Raw genomic sequence first — 20,750 nt, 5'->3', positions numbered from 1 at the left:
TGAACAGAGTGCCCAGCTACCTCCTTTTCTCCCTCCTTGCCAGAGGTCACCCCTCACCCCATCTGAGCAACAGGACTCTCAGACCAAGCCCAGCTGGTCCTTCTCACCCAGCTCCCACTGCCTGCCTGAGACTTGGCTTGGCCAAGAGCTCTCCAAACACACCTCAGTGCTTACCAAGGTTCAGAGAAAAGCTGAAGATGCTTGAACACCACAAGCTTGTTCAGTGCCCTGTAATCTAGTGGGACACATATTTAAGACTGTCCAAAGTTATCAAGCCATAAGGTTTAGCTCTCTGCCCATGAAATAACCCTCTGTGCATAGATTACTGCTAACCACAAGTAAGATGAAAGGATCTCTAATGTGTTTGAAGTAAAATAATACATCACACATTTAGTGGAATTACATCTACATTTAGTATGGATACTCTTGGATGTACTTCTGTGAGACTTCTTATAAACTCATAACCTTGAGTTAATTGGTTGCCAAGGGCAAGGAACCCTGAAGGGAGGACAGCACTTCTCTGAAAGTGTTAATTACTGAGCACTAAAGCTCTGGTGGATAAAACTCTTTATTTTTTTGATAAGAGCTTGTCTGTCTCCAAGAGTGAAGTTCAGCTCCCCAGTCAGGCTGCACAAGTAGTTAAGCCTCACCCACTTTAATTAAACAAATATGTGAGGAGAAGCAAAGCTCTACTGACCGACCTGAACAATCTTCCCTTCCTCTGGCAGACACGACACCCCCTGCCCCCAGCCCAGCCTTACCGTGCATGGCGTGGCGCTGGTTGGTGAGCAGCTGTGCCAGCGCCCAGAACGCATCCTCTTCATTCAAGTACATCAGGAGGATGGCTGCAATCTGGCTCATCCCTTGGCAATAGCTCACTTCCTGTAATGGTCAAGAGGGGCACATGTGCTGCCATGCTGGCAGAGCCACCATAATGCCAAAGCTGCCTGTACTTCCCTCTCCTCTTTCAAGCTCTGTCCCATTTCAAAGTCTTTACCGTTTATGTCCAAATTCACAGCTCCCATATGTCTACAGCACCTACCACATCACTGACTCATGGAATAGTTTGGGTTGGAAAAGGACTCTTGAAGATTACCTCACCCAATCCTCCTGCCACAGGCAGGGACAGCTCCACCAGACCAGGTTGTTCAAAGCCCCATCCAAACAGACTTTGAACACATCCAGGATAGGGCATCCACAACTTCTCTGAGCAATTATTTCCATGCCTCACCACTGTAAAAAATGTCTTCCTTATGGCCAATCTATCTTTGGGATGACAAACAGCATGTGGCTCCAATGCTGTTTTGGATTCCTTCAGCCATATGAGCACTGAAGTAATTAAACAGTAAATAAATCTGGTAAACATTTATCTGGCAGGAGGGAGGCTCCTTAACTAACCTCCTGAGCATATTCTAACTGTCCCCTCCTAGACAGTAGGTTCAGCTGCTAATTTCAGCTTATTCTGCCTGTATCCTTCAGCTAAAAAATACTGGTTTGCTGTAGTAAGTAAGTGTTTTCAACAAGGATACCATTTGGTGTAAGACAATAAGTCAGAAACATGACAGACTGCCAGAAAACAAGTGTTGCTGAAAAGCCAAAGGGCAATCCCTTGTTCTTTGCTGACACCCGCCCAAACTAAATCTGCCAGATGTCATTTACCAGGTGACAAAATGAACAAGGGAATGAAACGACTGTGGAAAGATTCTTGTGCTGCCTGAGAATCTTGCAGCTCTCTGTACAACCCACTATTAGGACTTAAAATTGGAATTACCACTGGCTAAATTACCACTTACTACATATATATACACATGAAAATACATATGTCTACACAAATATACACACATATAAAGCTTTTCTTTTAAATATATATAAATATAAAAAGCACAACGCTCTTCATGTTAACTAGACTTACTACTTACAGTGTTATAAACCGAGTATGCTGACAGGACGTGGAAGAGTGCCTGTTGCCTGGGGAGAGAGAAGGATATTAAAACACCTAAGCATGAGGTCTCCAGCTTCATGAGCACACCAGTGCATACACACAAAGAGCAAAGATTCTGAAAACACCTAACTAGCTGGTACATAATGCTTTTGCAAGGAGCAGGGCTCACAGAACTGGAAAGCTTGTTCCTTGGAGACTGTGTAGGGCAGCCAGGTGTGACTTACCCCAGTGACAAAGTCACTTTGTCAAACCTCTCCAACCCCATCCCTCCCAGATCCTGATGGGCCCACTCCATCATCCCAAACCAAGTCTTCTGTAACTGTGAGCCTTGGGGGACAAGGCACTGCAGCAGCCTGTTGCTTGGCTCAAGAACTGGGACTGAGCCTGCTCCAGTGTGGACCTCTCTGAAGAAAGAATCAGCAGCCCAGCACCTGTGGGTCACACTGTGTGGTGATGGCTTGAGAAGAAGACAAAAGATGGCTTTTCTCTGAGCCAGGGGACTGCTGGCTGTTGATCCAGCTCATACCTCACAAATGCACTGGCAGGACAGTCCATATAAGCCACAGAAGCCTTCCATACTCACTTCACTCCATAGCGATCCCGAAACATGATGTGGTTTCGGAAGGTGCGGTTAACATCCAAATCTATCTGCTTGATTTCTGATGAAAAACTCTTTGCTTGTTCTTTCATTTGCTGGAAGGGAGAGGGGCAGACAAGAGGCAGGAATGAGACACCATCTCAGCCGGTACCCCTCTCCACACAGGGAGAAGGCAGGATTCCTGCAGCAGGAGTGGCAGCTTCAGAGTGGCACAGAGCTATCCAGAGCAGGGGACATTGATGTCCTGCAGTGAGCAATGAACTGCAGCCTGGAGGTGAGCCCCTGACCCCTTGTCTGTGCCAGTGGCCCGGGGAGAAGGGGATGACCCCACACTCACATGCTAAGACAGCAGCAGCTGCCAACCCAGCCTTCACCCATCTTCAAATGCAGATACTGAGTTTTCAGAATCTAAAACCTTTACAATTCAATTCCACTCATTTATTTTGATTTATTTATTTTATTTGATTTATTATTATCCACTCATTTATTTTATTTATTTGATTTTGCCTGGTTGGCTGTCACAAAGCATTGAGAGCTCTGCTGATCCTTAAGGAACCAATACACAGATGTACGCAGCACTCTCGGCTTTTCAGAGGCTCAATCATAATAAAGTCCAAACTGTTATGACAGACTCTGCGATCTCCAACTACTACTTTCCCTGAAGAAGAGAGTCATCTTCAGTTTAAGGAGTTTCCACCAGAAAATAAGTCCTGGAATATTCCCTTGGACTGGTACAAATTTTAAGAAACTGGCAGAGTCCAGAACAGAAGCTAAACTCAAAGCCAAGAATCCCCATGTTCCCCCCAGGCTGGCTAATCATTTAAGGCAGCATCACACAGAGAAAGGACTGAAGTCCACTGCAAAAAAATGGAAATTCAAATGAAAGTTTAAGACCACCTCAACCAACCAATTGTGCCCTCAGAGCCCCAAAATGAAGATGCTCCATGGACAAATCTCACTGCAGTCCCATCTGCAACCATATTCAGCTCTGTACTGCAGGCAAGGACCACTATGCTGTAGCTAAGCATCTAATTTCACAGCCTTTAGACAGCACCAGTGATCATGCCCTCCTCCTTTAATGTCTCCAGAATTAACTGCATGAAGAAAATACATTTTGTGACTGTCTTCAGGCACTCTGAGATTCACCAGCAGGTCGGAGGCAGCAGAGATGAGCAGCAAGCCCAACTTGCCTTGAGCCTAGGGTCAGGACCCTTCCTGGCTCACAGAGGAGACAGAAAATAGAACATCTGCACAGATACTTATCATCTGCTCCAGCAGCTGCCATCCTATGAATGCTTATCAGCCTGATACCAGGCGCCTCCAGGCTGCTGTTGACCTCCCAAGGTGACAACATCAGCTTTGGGGAACATCAGAAGGTCATTAGCACCCACATGTGTCCAGCACAGCCAACACTTAGGACAATCTTGGGAATATTAACTCCAACTTTGAGAGCAGCTGTATGAAGGAGCAATAGTATAGGGGCTATTTTGAATTATTGCCTACACAGGACAAGTGAGGAAAAAAAAGTGGTGATGGAATGAAGATCTGATCAACAACATAATTTCTCTGCTGTTAATACTGTGGTCTCTATATCTATGGCTTCTTGCCATCTGCAAAGCAGACAGACTACCTGAGAGAATATGACTATTCATGTTCACTGGGTCACTTCAGTTCAAATTCTCCTGCTAAAGGCCCTCTTGTTTTCCCTGCCAGAATAACACAGAAATCTCCCAAAAACTGAAAATACCATACTTTGGGTATTTTTAAATCATTGCACATGAATAGCAGGTAGGTCACATAGGACTTTGTCACCTCCATGCACCCAGGAGGCTTTACTAATTGTGCAGACATTAAAAAAGGAAACACAGGATGGGTTATTCTCCTTTTTTTCCCTAATGTAAATAACCTAGGAGCTCCACAGATGCTCTGTCAACCTCATTAGCACTGTGAGTCCTGCAAGCTGGTGGCAGAGCAGAGGCTGGAAAGCTGAACTCCCATCCCAAAGACAAAGCAGTGTGTCGCCCTGATTTCTTAGGATTTTCTAAAGCCTTCTGAATTTACATTCTTGTAGAGAACTTTCTCACGCAAATTTCTGTAAACAACCTATTGTTTTGCATTCTTTCATAGAGGCGGAGAAATTTGATAGACTGGTAGTTTGTCCAGTGTCGTTGGAGAGGTGGCACGTTCACCTTCCAATCCACTGGCACCTTTTGAGAACTATAAATGATTGGAGTCAGAAAAAATAAATTAGTCTCTTCATGGTGACCAAAGCTGTGGTGCGTCGTTTTTCCTTGTGTCCTCTGATGACAGCAGTGGGTAAAAGCTGGGATACCTCTCCTCTGCCCCATGGCCAATGTTTCTCCTGCTGGCTTTTCAAGCTCCTCTCAAGCCCTCTGGCTGCAGCTAATAAACCCCAGGGAGGCAGAGCATCACACCTACATGAAAAGCAAGCGTGGAATGTCCCATGGTAGCCTTCAGGCTTTTCTACCATGGGTTATGCCCCAGGGAGAAATGGGGTGGCCTTGGAACCAGTTCCTTCAGGACACAAGTCTGAGGAACTGAGGCTGAGGCTTAATTCCTTCTTGAAAGCAAAACCCCTCATCCAGGACCTACACTGAGCCTCTCCTGGAGGAAATTAGGGAAGAGCTAATTACTGGCGGCAGGCAGCACCAAAGAAGAGGTAGATTAAGATGATCTTGTAGAGGGTTTGCATCCAGCAAAGCCTATTAGCCCTGAAGCTCCTGTTTATTGCAGACCCCTCTGGAGCACAGATAAACTCCTTGCGACTTTCATTTGTTTGGATTGCTTCCCTGCCTGCACAGCACAGCTTTAAGGGAGGGAGCAGATTTTAATCTGCATGCTGGGAGAGCTTCCTTATCTGTGCTTACTGTGGTGAGCTGCCTTCCCCCAGCCCCTGCGTGTGCCTCCAGCCCTGCAGCACCTCGTCAGCAACATCCACGCTCGACTAACTATAATGAGTGTTAGCATCATCCTGCTTAATAGGCAGGGATTTTTAGAGACACCTGTTGGAAGCAACACTCAACGTCCTGCCTCTGAACAATAATTGTCTCCACAACACCTTGATCCTCGCCCTGGTACATGGTGCAAAATAAATCCTAACACAGGCTTGGAAAATAAGTTAATTATCCACCAAGGGCTTCCACATGCTGCCTATGGAAAGCTTCCCCTCACTCTTCCCTGCATCTTTCTCTAAAGATGCAGTAACACTGACAGTAACTTTGCTCCCAACTTCCAGCAGAATAAATGGAAGCAGCATATTACAGAAAGCAGTCAACTAATATGCTAAAAGACCCCAGCTTGATATAAACCCATGGACAAAGACTTGATACCCTTTGCATTTTCAGTCCTCACCAAACCAGCTTCACCAACCAATCTAACCTCCCTATCATCCTTTTTCTCTCCTGCTGTCTTTGCCAGCTAGGGCCCCTACCTCGTATTTTCCTTCATTCTCCTTCTTCATCTTCTCAACATCCAGCAGAAGTGACCAGACCTGGCCTCGCACCTGAAGCGGGATCCCTTTGTACACACGCCGGCACATCTGCAGGGAGGAAAACATGTGCAAGGTTAGCTGGGTCCTGCTGGTGGCAAACACATTTTCTCCATGGTTTGCTGCTGGAGATAATCAGCCATCTGAGCAGACACCCCAGGCAATCACTTCCTCTCCCTGTGCTGGCACAAAGAGGGCATCTCCGATTTGATGGATGAGCTGAATACCTGCATCCATCAAAGACAACTACTCAGCCAAAATCATAGAACCAGAGAATCACAGAACAGTTTGGTTGAGAGGGACCTTACAGATCATCTAGTTCCAACACCCTTGCCAAGCACAGGAACACTTTTCACTACACTAGACTGCTCATAATCCCATCCAGTCTGAACCTTGAACATTTCCAGGGATGGGGCATCCACAGTTTCTCTGGACAACCTGTGCCAGTGCCTCACCACCCTCACAGTAAAGAATTTCTTCCTTACATGTAATCTAAACCTACCCTCTTTTAGTTTAAAACTGTAGGCTCTTGTCCTATCACTATCTGCCTGTGTAAAAAGTCATTCTCCCTTGTTTTTAAGAGCCCCCTTTAAGTACTGGAAGACCACATTGAGGTCTCCTCAGAGCTTTCTCCAGGCTGAACAACTCAACCTATCTTCATAGGAGAGAGGTTTTTCATCACTTCATCTCACAGATGCTTCTTCCCCTTTTCTTGTCATATAGCCCCCATTAAATTTCAATGGAAAACAGAAAAGAAAGCTTTTTTTTCCCATTGCTGACTACTTCCATTAAAAGAAAAATCTTCATAAGAAAGAAAAATATCCTTTTCTGAATACTTTCCTTCCTTTCATTCATCCCACCTGTGAAATGCCTTGCAGCTGTGCTACAAAATCCACAGTGGCACACCTCCAGATTCCTGAGGAACCTTGGGTACACTGAAGGACCTCTGGCACATGCCCAAGCTCCAGCCATGGAGGGCATTTATGTTGCCTTATGGTGCTCCCTCAAAACCAGGCAATTCCTTGGGAAGGGACAGAGGTGCCAGATTTCCAGTCATGGGAACAAGCTTGGAGCTTAGAAGGGCAGTGCCTGACCAAGCAATCAACTGGAGCTACTGTCACTGCCTGGCACAAATGCATCCAACCACCTTCAAAATCCCTCTTATTTTTCCATAGTGTATTCTGCTTCATGCAATTCAGGCTGGTGTAAGAGAAGAACTGCATTCCCCAGGGAAGCACAAGATCCTAACAGAAGTTTTCTGGATGTGGGCCTGCCACACTGCCATTGCCACACCCAGCTGAACACCTGTTTCTCTTGCCTTTCCTTTCAGACCCACCTGACACCACCAGCTCTTTTATTTCCAACCTGACTTTTTCAGGTCAGCCTCTCACAAGGACATTAAGACCTTAACCATGGCACTGTGCTGGCTCATGGCCTCCATGAACACAAACCAACACTCCCATTTCCTTATTGTCTTCATGGCAGCATTGTGTCTACTGAGGGCAAGACCCAGGAATGGTGGCCCTTGTCCCAAAGACTTACAAGACCAGGAGGTAAGACAGGAGGTGAGCTTCAAGCAGACAGGCTAGGGGATAGCAAAGAACTAACACCACTATCTCAGTCAAAAAAAGTATGTAAAATAACTCTGTAGTCTGTAGCACCAGGAGAACCAGATGTTTATGAGAATGCTTTTCCACTCAATTACAATAAATATTTCAGTATTTCAGCTGACAGAGAAAGTATCTGCAACATATCCCAATCCTGAAAGTGTAATGGACATTCAACATTTAAAATGCCATCCTCAGAACTCCCCAAATGCTTGCTCTGCCTCAAGCATTGCTTAGCACCAGCTGTGAAGGTCCAGTGCATAGCCCGGATGAAATCCTGCAGAAATCCTTTACCAGATCCTGCCCTTCTGTCTGTATGCACCAAATAAAAGCTGTCCCCTTAAAAGCAACCTCACCAGCAAGACATGCCCATGGAAAGCCACCATCCTGTTCAACTGCATCCTGCATTTCAAGTGGGACATCACTAATTCACCATCTGCACACCCAAAGGCTCACGTAAGGAGGTGCTTCTAAGGACAGCAAACCTTCACACCATGTGGGACAGATTCATCCCCACAGATTAAAGACCCATTTCCCAAGAGTCATTAAATCAGGATGAAAGAAGTGCAATGCATCAAGAGACACAAAGCAACAGGATTAGATGAACCACATCCCCAAAGTAGTAGGTGCACACAAAAGCCTGGCTCCTGCAAGCACTCATGCCTTTATGAAGCAAAAGCTGAGGCAGAATCAAGAATATGTAGAATATGTACCAATTCTGACAAGAACACCAATTCAGAAAAGATTACTTATTTCCAGTGGATTACAAGAGACTGACTGACAGCTGTCAAGGCATATGACGATACTCAGGTCTGTAGGAAGGAAATAATTTTGTTTTGAATTTCCAGAGCCGGTATTGTTGTACTTTAATGAGTGCAACCCTCAGTGGTATATAGTAATGTCTCTAATTATTTTCTTTGCACAAGTGTTAAAGGAACAGAGGAGGTACAAAACATGCTGAGATGGAACTGAAATGAAATGCCTTCCTGTTATTTATCCAAGGGCTTTCCTCCTCACACCACCTCCAGACATGAAAGTGATAAAGCCTCAGTGCTGTGAGTCACCCAGAAAAAAAGAGCAACTTTTCCTCATCATGAAACTTGAAGGAAAACAGGGAAGTTACCATATAAGTGGTATTTATGATGGGATGAAAAGACAGAGGTAAGGCAGCACATGATGATAACTCCTGTACCACATGACAGTCAAAAAGAACCCTCAAGGTCACTCTCTTTGTCTGTTATAAACTGCTCAGCCCTTACAAATGGGAAGAGAGCACGTGGATCATGTCTCATGCAGGCTGACAGACCAATGCACAGGCAAAAAGAATAAACACTAGTCTGCTTCACAAAGGGAGATGCTGGTGGACAAAGCAATGGTTTGAGACACTGTAGACAGCCTGTGTCAACCAAGGACTGAAACCACAGGGTCTAAAACTTGCTCCAGGTTTTGCCATAGGATCATCTTCCCTCTCCAGGCTTTAACATACAAAGCTCATGGCACAGAGGCCATCATCACCCCATCCCTATCTCTCCCCTCCCCATTTATTTTCTCTGAGATAGATGGGATGGGGAAGACTATGGAAGTACAGACTTGAGCTCCATCCTCCTGCACCAGCAATCTCCTCTGAGAAGTACCCAACCAATTGTTCCAGGTCTTGAATATGAAGGATGGAGTGCCTTTAAAGACAGAACATCTTTTTGCAGTAGTAAAGACAGTGAAATTAAAGAGGATTTGGGAGAGGTGGGTTCATTTTTGAAACAGAGTATACACATTGCAATTCACCTTCACACTTTGGAGTCTGTCACTGTTAACTTCTCAGCCATGTCCATGGATCACCAGAAGAGATTGCAGGAGCAATGCTCCAATTTTGGGTATGCATGGCGATATCCCTTTCAAGCCTTCCCATATATCCAGCATATATCTCCAACACCCTAAAGTGGGGGCAATCCTCCTTCCTCAATTCCTTTAGGACTCAAAGAGTGATCCTTCCAAAGAGAAAAGACTTCTTCACATCCTCTGCTAGTGATGCACTAGAGGAACTGAGCTGTGCAAATCCTCACCTGGAGTGGAGAATTTCCTTTTAGTACCACGAAGCCTGCTGACTGATGATGTGGCCATGCAGGATGCTTGGCAGACTGGACATCAGCATGCATGGCTTTCTTTCCATATGGTTAATGATTGCTCCCAACTCAGCTGTTGTGCCTGCAGCTGGAGCCTATGCAGCTATTCCTGATGGGGTACCAGCAAAGCTGGGGCAAATTTAAATCCTAAAGCTGGTGAGCCATGGGCAGGCATTTACAGTTATTGCCCAGGCTTCCTTTGGAGGAGAGGAAAATGCTACCTAACTTTACAAAATGAAAAAAAAAAGGCAAGCAGGCAAAGCCACCCTGCAACTCCCAGACACAACCCCCTTTCCTTCCCATGGCATTTGAGGCAGGAGATCTGACTTCAGCCAGCCCTGGCACGACAAATGTCTGCTGGCTGTCCCTAGCATTAGCAGACTGTTTGCTCCTGGGGGTTTGTGTCAGTCCATACAGATCCCCGATTCATCCTAAACCGCTTTGCTGGCATGCACTGGATTTAAGTGCTCTGCACTCCCGTGACCTTAGCAGAGACAAGGCTTCCCCCCTGCACAAAGGCAGACTTTGCCTAAAAAACAGACATCTATGACCAAAGACAACCCTCTCTAAAGGTCTCATCCCACATGGCCAGCAGCAAGATGCAGCTTGCAAATGATGCAGAGGTCATATTCTCCTCCTACGACTGATGCTTCTGGCTGAAATCCATTTCAGGGCTATGATGAATAAATTATCCCACTGTTGCAGCACACACAGCACATCTTTTTTATCAGTAAAACTGTGCTGCCTGAACTGTATGGATTTTTATGTGGCACCAGCCATTTCCTAACCTTCCCAAGCAGAGTCAGGCTGGTATTTAAACTTGGGTTCAAATCAGCACTGAAGAGAACATGTGAGCCTCCCTGTGCTGAACCCTGAATAACACAGTTTAGCACTTCTTTGCAGGTTTGACATACCTTAACTCTGCAAAACAATGTCGTCCTTTCATGGACTCCTTTATTTTTGTACCCTTTCCCTTGTGGAAATTCAGCCAGAAAAAGGCACCATTGCATCATTCTAACCCCACCCATATGAGGAATTGTGCTGAGTGTCACCCTTTGCTGATCTCGAAATTAAATCAGATTGTTACAAAATGTGTCTAGAACAGAGCTGGAGACAGATCTAAGGCAATGATGAGCACAGGGAGCTCCAGGGCAATACTTTAATTAAGATAATCCTATTTGTTGCTCATCCTGAAACAGGTTATGCCAGAAATTATTTCAGTTCCTAGCCAGGCCATTCTAGGCAAGGAACTGTAAAAGGTCCCACTCTTTTTTTTTTTCAGCCTTATTTCCAATAATCTGTGACAGTCACAAGACCCAGAGTGCCATCAGTAGCATGTAAGGATGCACAAAGGCTGCAGGTGGGGGAACAAAAAGCCAAACCTGCTCCTCTCTGGCAGTGGCTCATGCCAAGGGTCTGAAAAAGCTGCTTTCTTGCCCACTGACAGGTGGCTGCTTAGGGGTCAATGCCCTGGATGGATACACAACCTCGCGCCTCCTGCTGACATTGCACAACACAGAACATGAGACAATAACCTAAGCCTCGATCAGATACTAAGATGCTGCAAAACACAAAGGCTTGCTTGATAAGTCCCTCTTCATCAAGCACTAGATATGATCAGATGTCTGCCAGCTCCAGCACATCAACAGGGACTGAAAAGGTTGGCCCTAAAGTCCAGGAAGTCCTAGTCTGGAAAATAAGATGGGTTTCTAAATAATTCAAGCAGTCAAAGTCAGGGCAACTTCCCTGTGAAACTGCTTGTGGTTCCTGCAACAAGATTTTTTTCCCCTCTAATAAAGTACAGCATATCAAAATTAACATCAAAGAGAAGGTTCTTGTTTTCAATAAGAGGATTTTTTCAAAGATAACACCTTAGTCATTGTTAAAATAACACAGAGTGGCTGTCTCGTGACATTCATGTCAGCCAAATGCTGAAAACAAACCTGAAGGAAACATGCAATGCAGATGTGGCAGCCTGAGAGCTCAGAAAAGGAACAAAACCAACTCACTCTGCTTTAGAAAAATCAGATCAAGGGCTTGTCACATTTACTTCAGCTAGAACAAAACACATAGCCTCTGACGTGACTGTGATTCCAGCATAAGGCCCTTGAAATGCCACAGTTGAACTGCATCCAGCTGTGGCAGCAGGAATATCTGAGAAGCTCCCATGCTCCTGACACAAGAGCATGGGGTTTCACATCTAGGTGTAGGATACAACCTGATTTTACTTTTTTTTTATTAAAAGAAGGCACACTTCTTTTGTGCCTCTCAGCGTCTTTGCATTTAACAGGGTGTGGCTGCTACAGACCTTACAGCCTGCAGTTGCCTTGGTGCCAGGCAATGGGTGTTAGGCTGGACAGGACTGAAACCAAAGCTCCTTTCTACTCCCCAGGGTCACCAGACTGTTCCTTCCCCACTTGGGGCCAAGCACTGCTTCTCTATTTGCTGGGAGAGGGGATGGCCATTTCCGGTCTCCCAGCATGGGACAATGCCATCTCTGTGTCCAAGAGTCATCAACCATTTACAGGCTGTTATTCATAACATCCTTTATTCTACTACAAGAGCTTTCTCATTTTCTGACTTAAAGACCCTCAAAACCCACTTGCCAGTCTGACCCTTTGCCAGCCAGCAGATCCGAGTGGCATCAATTACAGCGTGCTTAACACCCCCAGTAATTATCAAGGGAAATCCAAAACAGACAGGTATCAGAGATTGCTACTGCTCCACAGCACTCATGCTGGATCCTGCCTGTCTTCACCATCTGACCCAGGAAAGCCAAGGTGTGCTAAAACCACTCATCATTACCCACCCCAAACACGCTCTAGGACCTGAAGGAATGCCCTGTACCCCGCTGGAATTTGGTGGTTTACCCACGAGGTCACTAACCAATTAGTGCTAACTTCTAATTAGAAAGAACCAAGTCACAGGAGAGCCTCTGATTTTGCCTGTGGAGCAGTACTGATTAACAAAGTAATTAGAACAACCCTGAAGTGAACAGAAGGATTATAAAACCCCAAGCCCACCTCTACACCATCCCTGCTGTCATTAAGATGATTATGTTTCTGTATGGTTTTTTTTGGTTTTTTTTTTATTTTTTAAGAGCGAGACTACAGCTGGTCTTTGGCTGGCTGAACTGGACATGACTCCTGACAGCTGGGCAAGGAGGATGCTCTGTTCAATGTTGTCCCTATAGCTATGCATTTATTCTCCAGATATTTCTTTCTACTTAGCCTTTTTAAGCAAGCTCAAATTTCTCCCAAGGACTCCCAGCAGGAGCTAGAAGCAGTCCAGCCAAACACCCCACTCCTCATGCTAAACACGAAGGCTGCAGAGGCCATAGCAACAAGGCAATGCCAGGCTTCAGCCCTCTCCTGTGCAGAGTGCCACAAGCAGAGCAGGACAGACACAACACTCCTCTCCTTACCCAGCAAGGGTCTTGTCATTAGGTTCAAAGGGTTTTTTGCTTCAAGAGGTTTGTAAGAGGAACATATAACAGATACTATTTGATAAAAACAATTCCTTTTTGAAGTGGTGTTTGGTGCAGAGTCCATTTTAACACCAAAGCCAAGACAATGTTGGCGTCTCCATCCTTGATTTCCTCAGACAGGTGTACACAATATAATACCTAAGTGGCTTCTCACAAGCACAGCTAGGAGCAAAATACAAAATCTAAGTATTGTTCTAGACAAATAATTCTTCCCCCAGGGAGAATTACAAGGAACATCAACTGGGCTGTATCAGTCACATCTCCCACATCATTTCCAGGAGGTGGAAACAGAAGAGACCACTGGCGTGCACTGCCCTCTGCTCTCAAAGGGCAGGGAGCCAGCTGGGCACATGAACATCCCTGCTGTGCTCCTGCTTGCACAGGTACAAGTGCAAAAATGGCAGCAGCATTTAGGAAACCCTTTTTTAAAGCTGTGTAAGTCAGAACAGGACTTCTACCTCGACTGGTAACCCAGAAATTTCTAGGAAAGCTTTAAAATATTAAAGACTAACAAGTAGAATCAGGCAATATTCCAGAGATCTCTGTTTTTTCTATTGACTTTTTGAAAGCTTGACTCATCATAAGGATCCATCACACCCACCCTTCCAGACGTACACTCATTTCCTCCTTACCTTGTCACTGTTTCTGTATTTGCCCCACTTCTTCAGCATCTTAAGCCACTTGTCCACGCGTTCTATTTCCTGCTGTTTTTGCTGGCACAAGGGAGAAGAAAATACAAATTTAAGGAAAAAAAGCCCCAGGAGATGCCTCTTGAAAACACAAAACTTCATTCTCTTAGGTTTAAACCTCTATGCAAAGACCTCACATCAGGGATGGCAATAATCCACAGGTGCGTGCAGAAACTGGTAATTTCAGCACTTGGTAATTAAAAGCAGCATTGGTGAAAATGACAAGACACACAGGCTTAACATAGAGAAAGCATTCCCAAGAGTATTCCCTGACAATAAAAATCTTTACAGGTCCAGCTAGACTCAAATCCTATCACTGTATCAGATCAGAAGAAACGTGATTCAGTCCCATTTAGCAGGGTCCTACCAGAGGACATGCTCACATCTCAGGGGAGATGAGGACAGAAGTGATGGTTACCTACAACTTCCACCATCTTCCCTTGCACATGCAGTCCCCTTTACGAGCCACAGCAGCCGAGCACTGTGCCAAAGCAGAGGGAGTAGCCTGATATTGTTTTAAGAGGTGCTTTTTCAGTGCCATGTGGAGGAGGAAAGTTGTCTGACTCAGCAAAATAAAAGCTCCAACAGCTGGGCATTGTGCCGAGTCCCCACCTCTGGGCAAGCAGCAGTGACCAGTGGGTGCTGGCTGCCTGCTTTGCTCTTACTTGCTCACTCGTTTCCTCAAAACACATTCCCTCCCCAGCTGGTGTGAAAAGGATGCCACATCCATGATGACAGAGCTGGCAGCTCTCACCTTCTCCTCCAAGGCGGTGCGGGTTGGCAGCTCCTGCTCGCTGGAAAAGCAAGGGATCACTGGTTATTCCATGGGCAAGAAAGGGTGTGGGGGAGCACAGGGTGCTGCAGCTCACTGACCACCTCAGACACTTGAGGGGTTATGTCCTAGGGACTTTGTGCCCTTCCTACAGCTGTCCCCAGTATGAAAGAGGCAGAGGAAGCACTATCCAAAATCCCACCACCCAACAGGAGCTCTGGGGGGGTAAAAGAGCTACTGGACGTAACTGGAAATCCTGGGCATGTATATCCTCTTCAATACACACATGATCAGCAATTTAAAGGGTGGGGAAGCAGAATTTCTGGACAGCAATTGCTTAAAACCTCCCTCCTACACACAGAACACCTACTATTGTAACTTCTGTTAAGAATCAGAATAAAAATAGTTCTTTTTAAGCATTCTTCCCAGGCACAGGGTGTGTAATTAATGTGCGCCTTGGTTAGGATAGAGATTTCTTAATGGCACCAAAGACAATCAGCTACCTTGTCTGGTCTCTTCCCATACCTCCCTGAATCATCAGGTGCAAACACAAGGGCCTCTCCCTCTGTGGCACACCACGGAGGCACAGGAGCACCAGCCTGAACCTTCTGATGCCAGACTTGTGGCAGGAAATAATTTCTGACCTTGTCTTGCAGCAGATTCAAAGCATCAGTGTCTGGACATGCACGGTTGAGGAAGGAGGCCCGTTTAATCTTTCCTCCTGCATTTGGGACTGATCAAGCCAAGCCACAGAGCATCTTGTGGGAGAGATGCTGGGCCAGTCATACTCAGTGCAGAAGGAAGGTCCACACACACACAAACTCACAGGTCAGAGAGGAAAGGAGAGGGCAGGAGGACTTACTGCAGGAATCCAAAGCGGTCGGTAACTTTGTAGAGTGTGAAATCAGCATCTTCCCACTGGTCAATCTGAGCTCCTTCCTGCCTGCCCTGAAAGCAGAAAGGACACCTGTGAACTGGTCCCAGCATCAGGAATACCTCAGCACCTGCATCCTGCACCCAAAGCCCCTCTCTCCTGAATGATAAAAGGCACAGAACCAGGACAGCAAAACCTGCACCAAAGAGCCAAATTCAAGGCAGAGAAAAATACCAAGTTCAGCCTATCCAGCATTCCATGTTGTGTCTGCTAGAGGCTGGGGAAAGCTGTACATCAGAAAAAACAGTGCTGTTGGGCATAAGCCATCCTGGTATTAAGGGAGCACTGAAGCACCAGAAACTCAGCACCTTTCAGTATCTATGCTGAGCACAGGTGGGACCCTCAATAAACTCCAGGGATGTAGTGAGAGGGGATGTATAGGAAGGGAGAACTGGCATGAAGCCTAATGGCAAGAGGGTTACTGAGGCAATGCCTGCAGGGAGGCAAAAGTTCTTATTTGATGCATTCCTAATTGATTAAACAGCTTCAGCCCCAGCCAGCATGCTGGGGAGAGGCACGAGGCTGGTACCTTCTCATATTTGGCGACGATTTCTGCTTTTTCCTGGGCTATTAAAGACTCTATATCCTTCTTCATATCAGAAGCTGTAAGGAAAAAAAAAAAAGCAGGAGGGAGGGGAAAGGAGATAAGTAAATGTGTACACAGCATGTGAAATATTTTAGGAAAGTGCTAATACAAAAAACGTTTGCTGAAAATTTTAGCTTCCAGCCATATCCCACAGCTAAAATTAGGCTGAGGTTGCACAGCCGCTGTACAGAGTTTTGTACAGAGAGTTTGTGGAGCTTGCCTGCACACAGCAGGACTGCCAGCTCCCTACTCCCTGCTCCGGGACACTGCCCAAGCCGAGCAAGGAGGGGGTCTTGCCTTTGTTCTCAGGCACACACATGGCAGTGTGAAAGACATGGCTTTTAAATCGAGACCAAACCAGCCACAGAGCAAGCACTGGCCCAGCACAGGACAGGCGCCAGCTGGGCGCTGCTTGGCACAGCATCCACGTGGATGACAGCAAACCACCACGCTCCTGCCCCACCTATGGACGGGATGCCAGGAGATGCTCTGAAGCCAGGAAGGACATCCAGAGGCAGATTCAATATTAAAGAAGAAATTGAAAGAAGGTTTTGTCTACTAAAATGTGCATGAGACAAGTGAATTAGCCTCTACATGATTATCTTCTATATGCAATTCCAAAAGGAAACAACACAGCAGCAAGATATTCCCACCTATGCTGAGAAGGACCAGTCTTGGTCTCAGCAAGACCCAATCTAGGTCCCTGGCACTGCTCTGCTTCATCCCATACACATACCTATGAGCAAAGTAAGTTCCCACATCAAACATAACTTGAGTGTTGTCCTGTACAAGCCCAAAGAAGCATCCTTCCTGTCAAGCCACAACTAGTTCCTCATGCACCAAAACACACCAAGGAGAAAACGTAGGCAGACAAAACCCCCAGGGAAGGGGGTTATACAATCAGGGTTCTTTCATGACCTGTTATCAGACAGCAACACAGGCATGGCACCACTCTACACTCATCCATTCAGACACTGGAAAAATGCAAATTCTTCAAATTCATGCCAGGAATGGGTGTATCTTCCCCTCTTATTGACTCCACTATCAAAACAGAGCAAGGACAGAAATATTAAAGTGCATTTTGTTCTTTTATTTTTCCAAGCTGCAGCTCCTACTTCAAATGTAAACTTTGATCAGTACATTTTAATCACAGCTTAATTTTCCAGTGTAGCAAGGTCTGAGTAACTGTCTCACCGTGTCACCTAATATTTCTGCATTGCTTCCTCACATCTCCTGTGAAACTTATAGGAAAGTTCACTCCCCCAATTCTGACTTTTTTGTTGTTGTTGTTATGGGGCCAAAAAATTCCAGTAATGTCTTTTACATGCTGCTAAAAATACAAATATTCTGCAGGCTACAGGGGGAAAATAAACTGTACATCAGATTAAATGGGCAATTTTTCAAGACACTTATAAAGTGAAAGCTATACTGAACATCTCTGACCACACTCTAAGAGAATAACAAAGGAAGAGCAACTTGGTACCATGGGAGGATTTACACAGCAAGAACATATGTATTTTGGCATTCACCTCTGCAAAAGCCTCTCCGCAGCCAGAAACACCAGACTTATGCAAAGGAGCCAGTTTTTAATCTCATGCCTGGAATATGCATATTTGTTTTCTCTTTCTATAACTGTGCAAAAGTCCAAATTTAGGAAAAAACTTGAAAGCAGAGAAAATGGTTGCTGGCAGTAGGAAGGATGGAGCTGGCAAGTGGCTTCACTGGCCTTGGGGTGTGACCACAGTGCTGCTGCTTGGGAGAGCACAGAGACAGTGTTGTGCTCAACGAGGTGGTGGTCAAAGTACTCTGGAGAAGGAACAGAACATAGCTTAGCTCTGTAACAGCATACATTGAAGAGGGGTATTTTTATTATTTCATTCTGCACATGCTCAGACTCCAGAGTAGTTTTGACATCATGATGTTTTATAGCTCTTGCTTGAAGGAAATGATACCTTGTGTACATGGAAACTACTGAGATCTATTTTCTGAAGGATTTGATGAAACACAATTTTTTTTAGTTGATGTAAACAGGCTTCCTATAAATAGGAACATGCTGTACTGTACCTGCGATGCTTCTTCATATACCAATGTATGACTGCATACTTTTTTTTAATACACCACTCAAATTACTTTCTCAACCCTACCACCCAATTTTCTCCTGAGAGTAATGTATTTTCTTAGCACAGAGATTTTTTTTTCCATGACAAACACACAAGATGAAGCTGCTATGAATAGGAATAGTAAGAAAATGTGAACTATGCAACAATGGTATTAGATAATTAACTAGGATATAAGCAACAGAAAGCCCTGAACTACGCACATTTAAATTCAACCCCAAAACAAAGTTATGAACCAGCTCTTTTTGAAAAGGATGAGTTGAAAACATCCACAATCTGTCATCTGACACTAACACTTGCAGCTTCCAGTCAACAGTTTAAGGAAGTAAAAATTAATACCAACTACAATCAGCCTAAAAATGTTTAATGATACTGCACATTACTCTCTACCCGCATTGAACATTATCTAGCTATCAGCAAACCTGAAATAAAATACCCAATTTTTGAATGAAAGCAACTTTCCTTGAATTAATTCACCAGCTGGAATCTCAAATATTGGCAGCAAGAAGAAAGTATCTGCATCAAAAATCCAAGACTTCATGTCAAAATTGTTCTCCATAAATCAGATTTACTTTTATACCCTTCCCACAAGCCCCATATTTTCCCAATCAGATCTGCCAAACTCCCATTGCCCCACATGGGATAGCACCCGCCAGGACCAGCCTGGCTGGGAGAGGGGAACCTCTGTCCACCAGCCACCAGCCCAGTTCTGCAGCCCTGCTCACTGCCCAGGAGAACTGAGTGTTTCTCATGGCCCAGCAGCAGTGCTCCTTGTGACACAGCCCAGCACACACACCTACCCTGTCACCCCCAGCCACAACACCATGTCTCACGCTTATCAATTCATCAGCAATCACCCTGCCGGTACTTGACAGATGGGCTTTTGAAAATGAATATATCAGTAAAATCTCTTCTTAGGAAACACAGCATAGCAACATGTTCTCAGTCTCAGCCTGGATCTGAGGATATTCTAGAACCCAGCTTTTAAATCTTTTGTACTGTAGAACAGTATCTACTCAAGCCATTTGAGATTAAGACTACATGCTTGTAGTCGGTTTCTATTTGGTGGAAGGTCGTTGAAAAAGCAGAAATGGGTTTAGGTGAATGTGTTCTCATTCTGACTGTGTCCACTTAACTTTAAATATTAGAGACTGCTGCAAGGAGAAGAAAAAAAAGGCAAGTTTTGACACACCATATTTCACTACTACTCTGGCCTCTATCAGAGTGAAACTACTGCTGCGGAATAAAGTAAAAAAGGTACATACTACAGTCATACCCACCACTGCTGAAACACAACAAGTCACTGTTCCTGTTTCATGTTCTAATTTAAAAGCACATTTAAACACAGCATTTTATGCCTTTAGCCATCTATGGTATCAGCCTGCAATTTTGCTTTAGGGGAACAGTTTTAAAGGAAAAGCGTATATATCTATGCAAGTGAAAACACTTATATATCTGCTAAGAGGCAAAAGCCCCTCACAAGCTACATGTGCAGTCTGCACCACCTCCCAGCAAAGCGCTTTTAAAGCTACTACTAATTGTAACAGTGACTCACACACTTGCACGCCCTGTAATAAACCTGGCCATGCAGAGCAGTGAAAGCAACTAAAGCAATCTGTGAGGAGTACGCCCCATCGGGGCTTTTAAAGTGCATGAAACAGGCACCTTGACACGCTTCAAACCACACAGGCTAAGGGCCTGAAGCAACCTGCCCATCCTGGCTGCCTGGTAGAACATGGGGGGACAGTCAGCAGCTGCAAGCCAAGAGGAGCTATCATCAGAGGCTCTTTTCCCACATGCTCAAAGCCTTTCAGAAGCAAAGCCACGGCATTACACCACTGCACATACCTACCACACACAGCCAAAGTGAACACGGCTTTGGGACTGCTCCACCACAGCCTGAGGAAACCTCAAAGCCCCACAAGGGACCCAGGAGGGGCTGTGGGCTGTTACAGGTGGGCACGGGCACGCCTGGCTGTGCGCCCATGAGTTGACAAGCTGAGGAGGAAGCGATGGCCACGCGCTGCTGACTGCAGGCAGAGCTTTTGCTTCGTGAGAACCAGCCCCATGCCGAAGTCAACCTGCTCCTGAGGCCGTGGTGCAAGACAGGCCAGCAACCCTATCTCCAGTGTTGCAACTGCTGCATTTTTCTACTAGACCCCTAAATTTCTACTCCAAAATGGACAACACATTCAGTGCACTTGCATTGAGGACTTCTGCTGATCCCCATGTGCAGATTCTCTCTCATTATGTTAACCCAGACTGCAAACATCCTGGCCAGCACCAGCTTCAAAACACTTCAGTGGACTGTGCACCCCTGACCTTAGCTCAAATCCGGCACATGATTACATCCCTGCTACCAGAAAGGAAATCAAAACCTGCACTCACAA

At 45.4% G+C, this 20,750-nt stretch overlaps 1 protein-coding gene across 6 annotated transcripts in view; it reads right to left on the bottom strand.

Annotated features, from left to right (window-relative positions):
* Positions 1-20,750, bottom strand: part of LOC137475933 (USP6 N-terminal-like protein) — a 76,289-nt gene that overhangs the window by 9,307 nt on the left and 46,232 nt on the right. For 5 of the 6 annotated variants that reach the window (XM_068193817.1, XM_068193820.1, XM_068193819.1 and 2 more), the window contains 8 exons: positions 16,187-16,260; positions 15,586-15,671; positions 14,706-14,745; positions 13,895-13,975; positions 5,992-6,099; positions 2,526-2,635; positions 1,920-1,968; positions 762-882 (listed from right to left, as the gene is read on the bottom strand). In XM_068193817.1, the coding sequence (XP_068049918.1) occupies positions 762-882; positions 1,920-1,968; positions 2,526-2,635; positions 5,992-6,099; positions 13,895-13,975; positions 14,706-14,745; positions 15,586-15,671; positions 16,187-16,252 (661 nt within the window). In that variant the 5' untranslated portion in view covers positions 16,253-16,260. Of the gene's footprint in view, positions 1-761; positions 883-1,919; positions 1,969-2,525; positions 2,636-5,991; positions 6,100-13,894; positions 13,976-14,616; positions 14,746-15,585; positions 15,672-16,186; positions 16,261-20,750 lie in introns of those variants that run through there. The other variant, XM_068193822.1, reaches the window with a different exon arrangement.

The sequence above is a fragment of the Anomalospiza imberbis genome, chromosome 6 (genome assembly GCF_031753505.1).
Source record: "Anomalospiza imberbis isolate Cuckoo-Finch-1a 21T00152 chromosome 6, ASM3175350v1, whole genome shotgun sequence".
In the NCBI taxonomy this organism is placed as follows: Eukaryota; Metazoa; Chordata; class Aves; order Passeriformes; family Viduidae; genus Anomalospiza; species Anomalospiza imberbis.
Note: the sequence above shows the minus strand (reverse complement) of the source record. Positions and strands in the feature narration are given on the sequence as shown.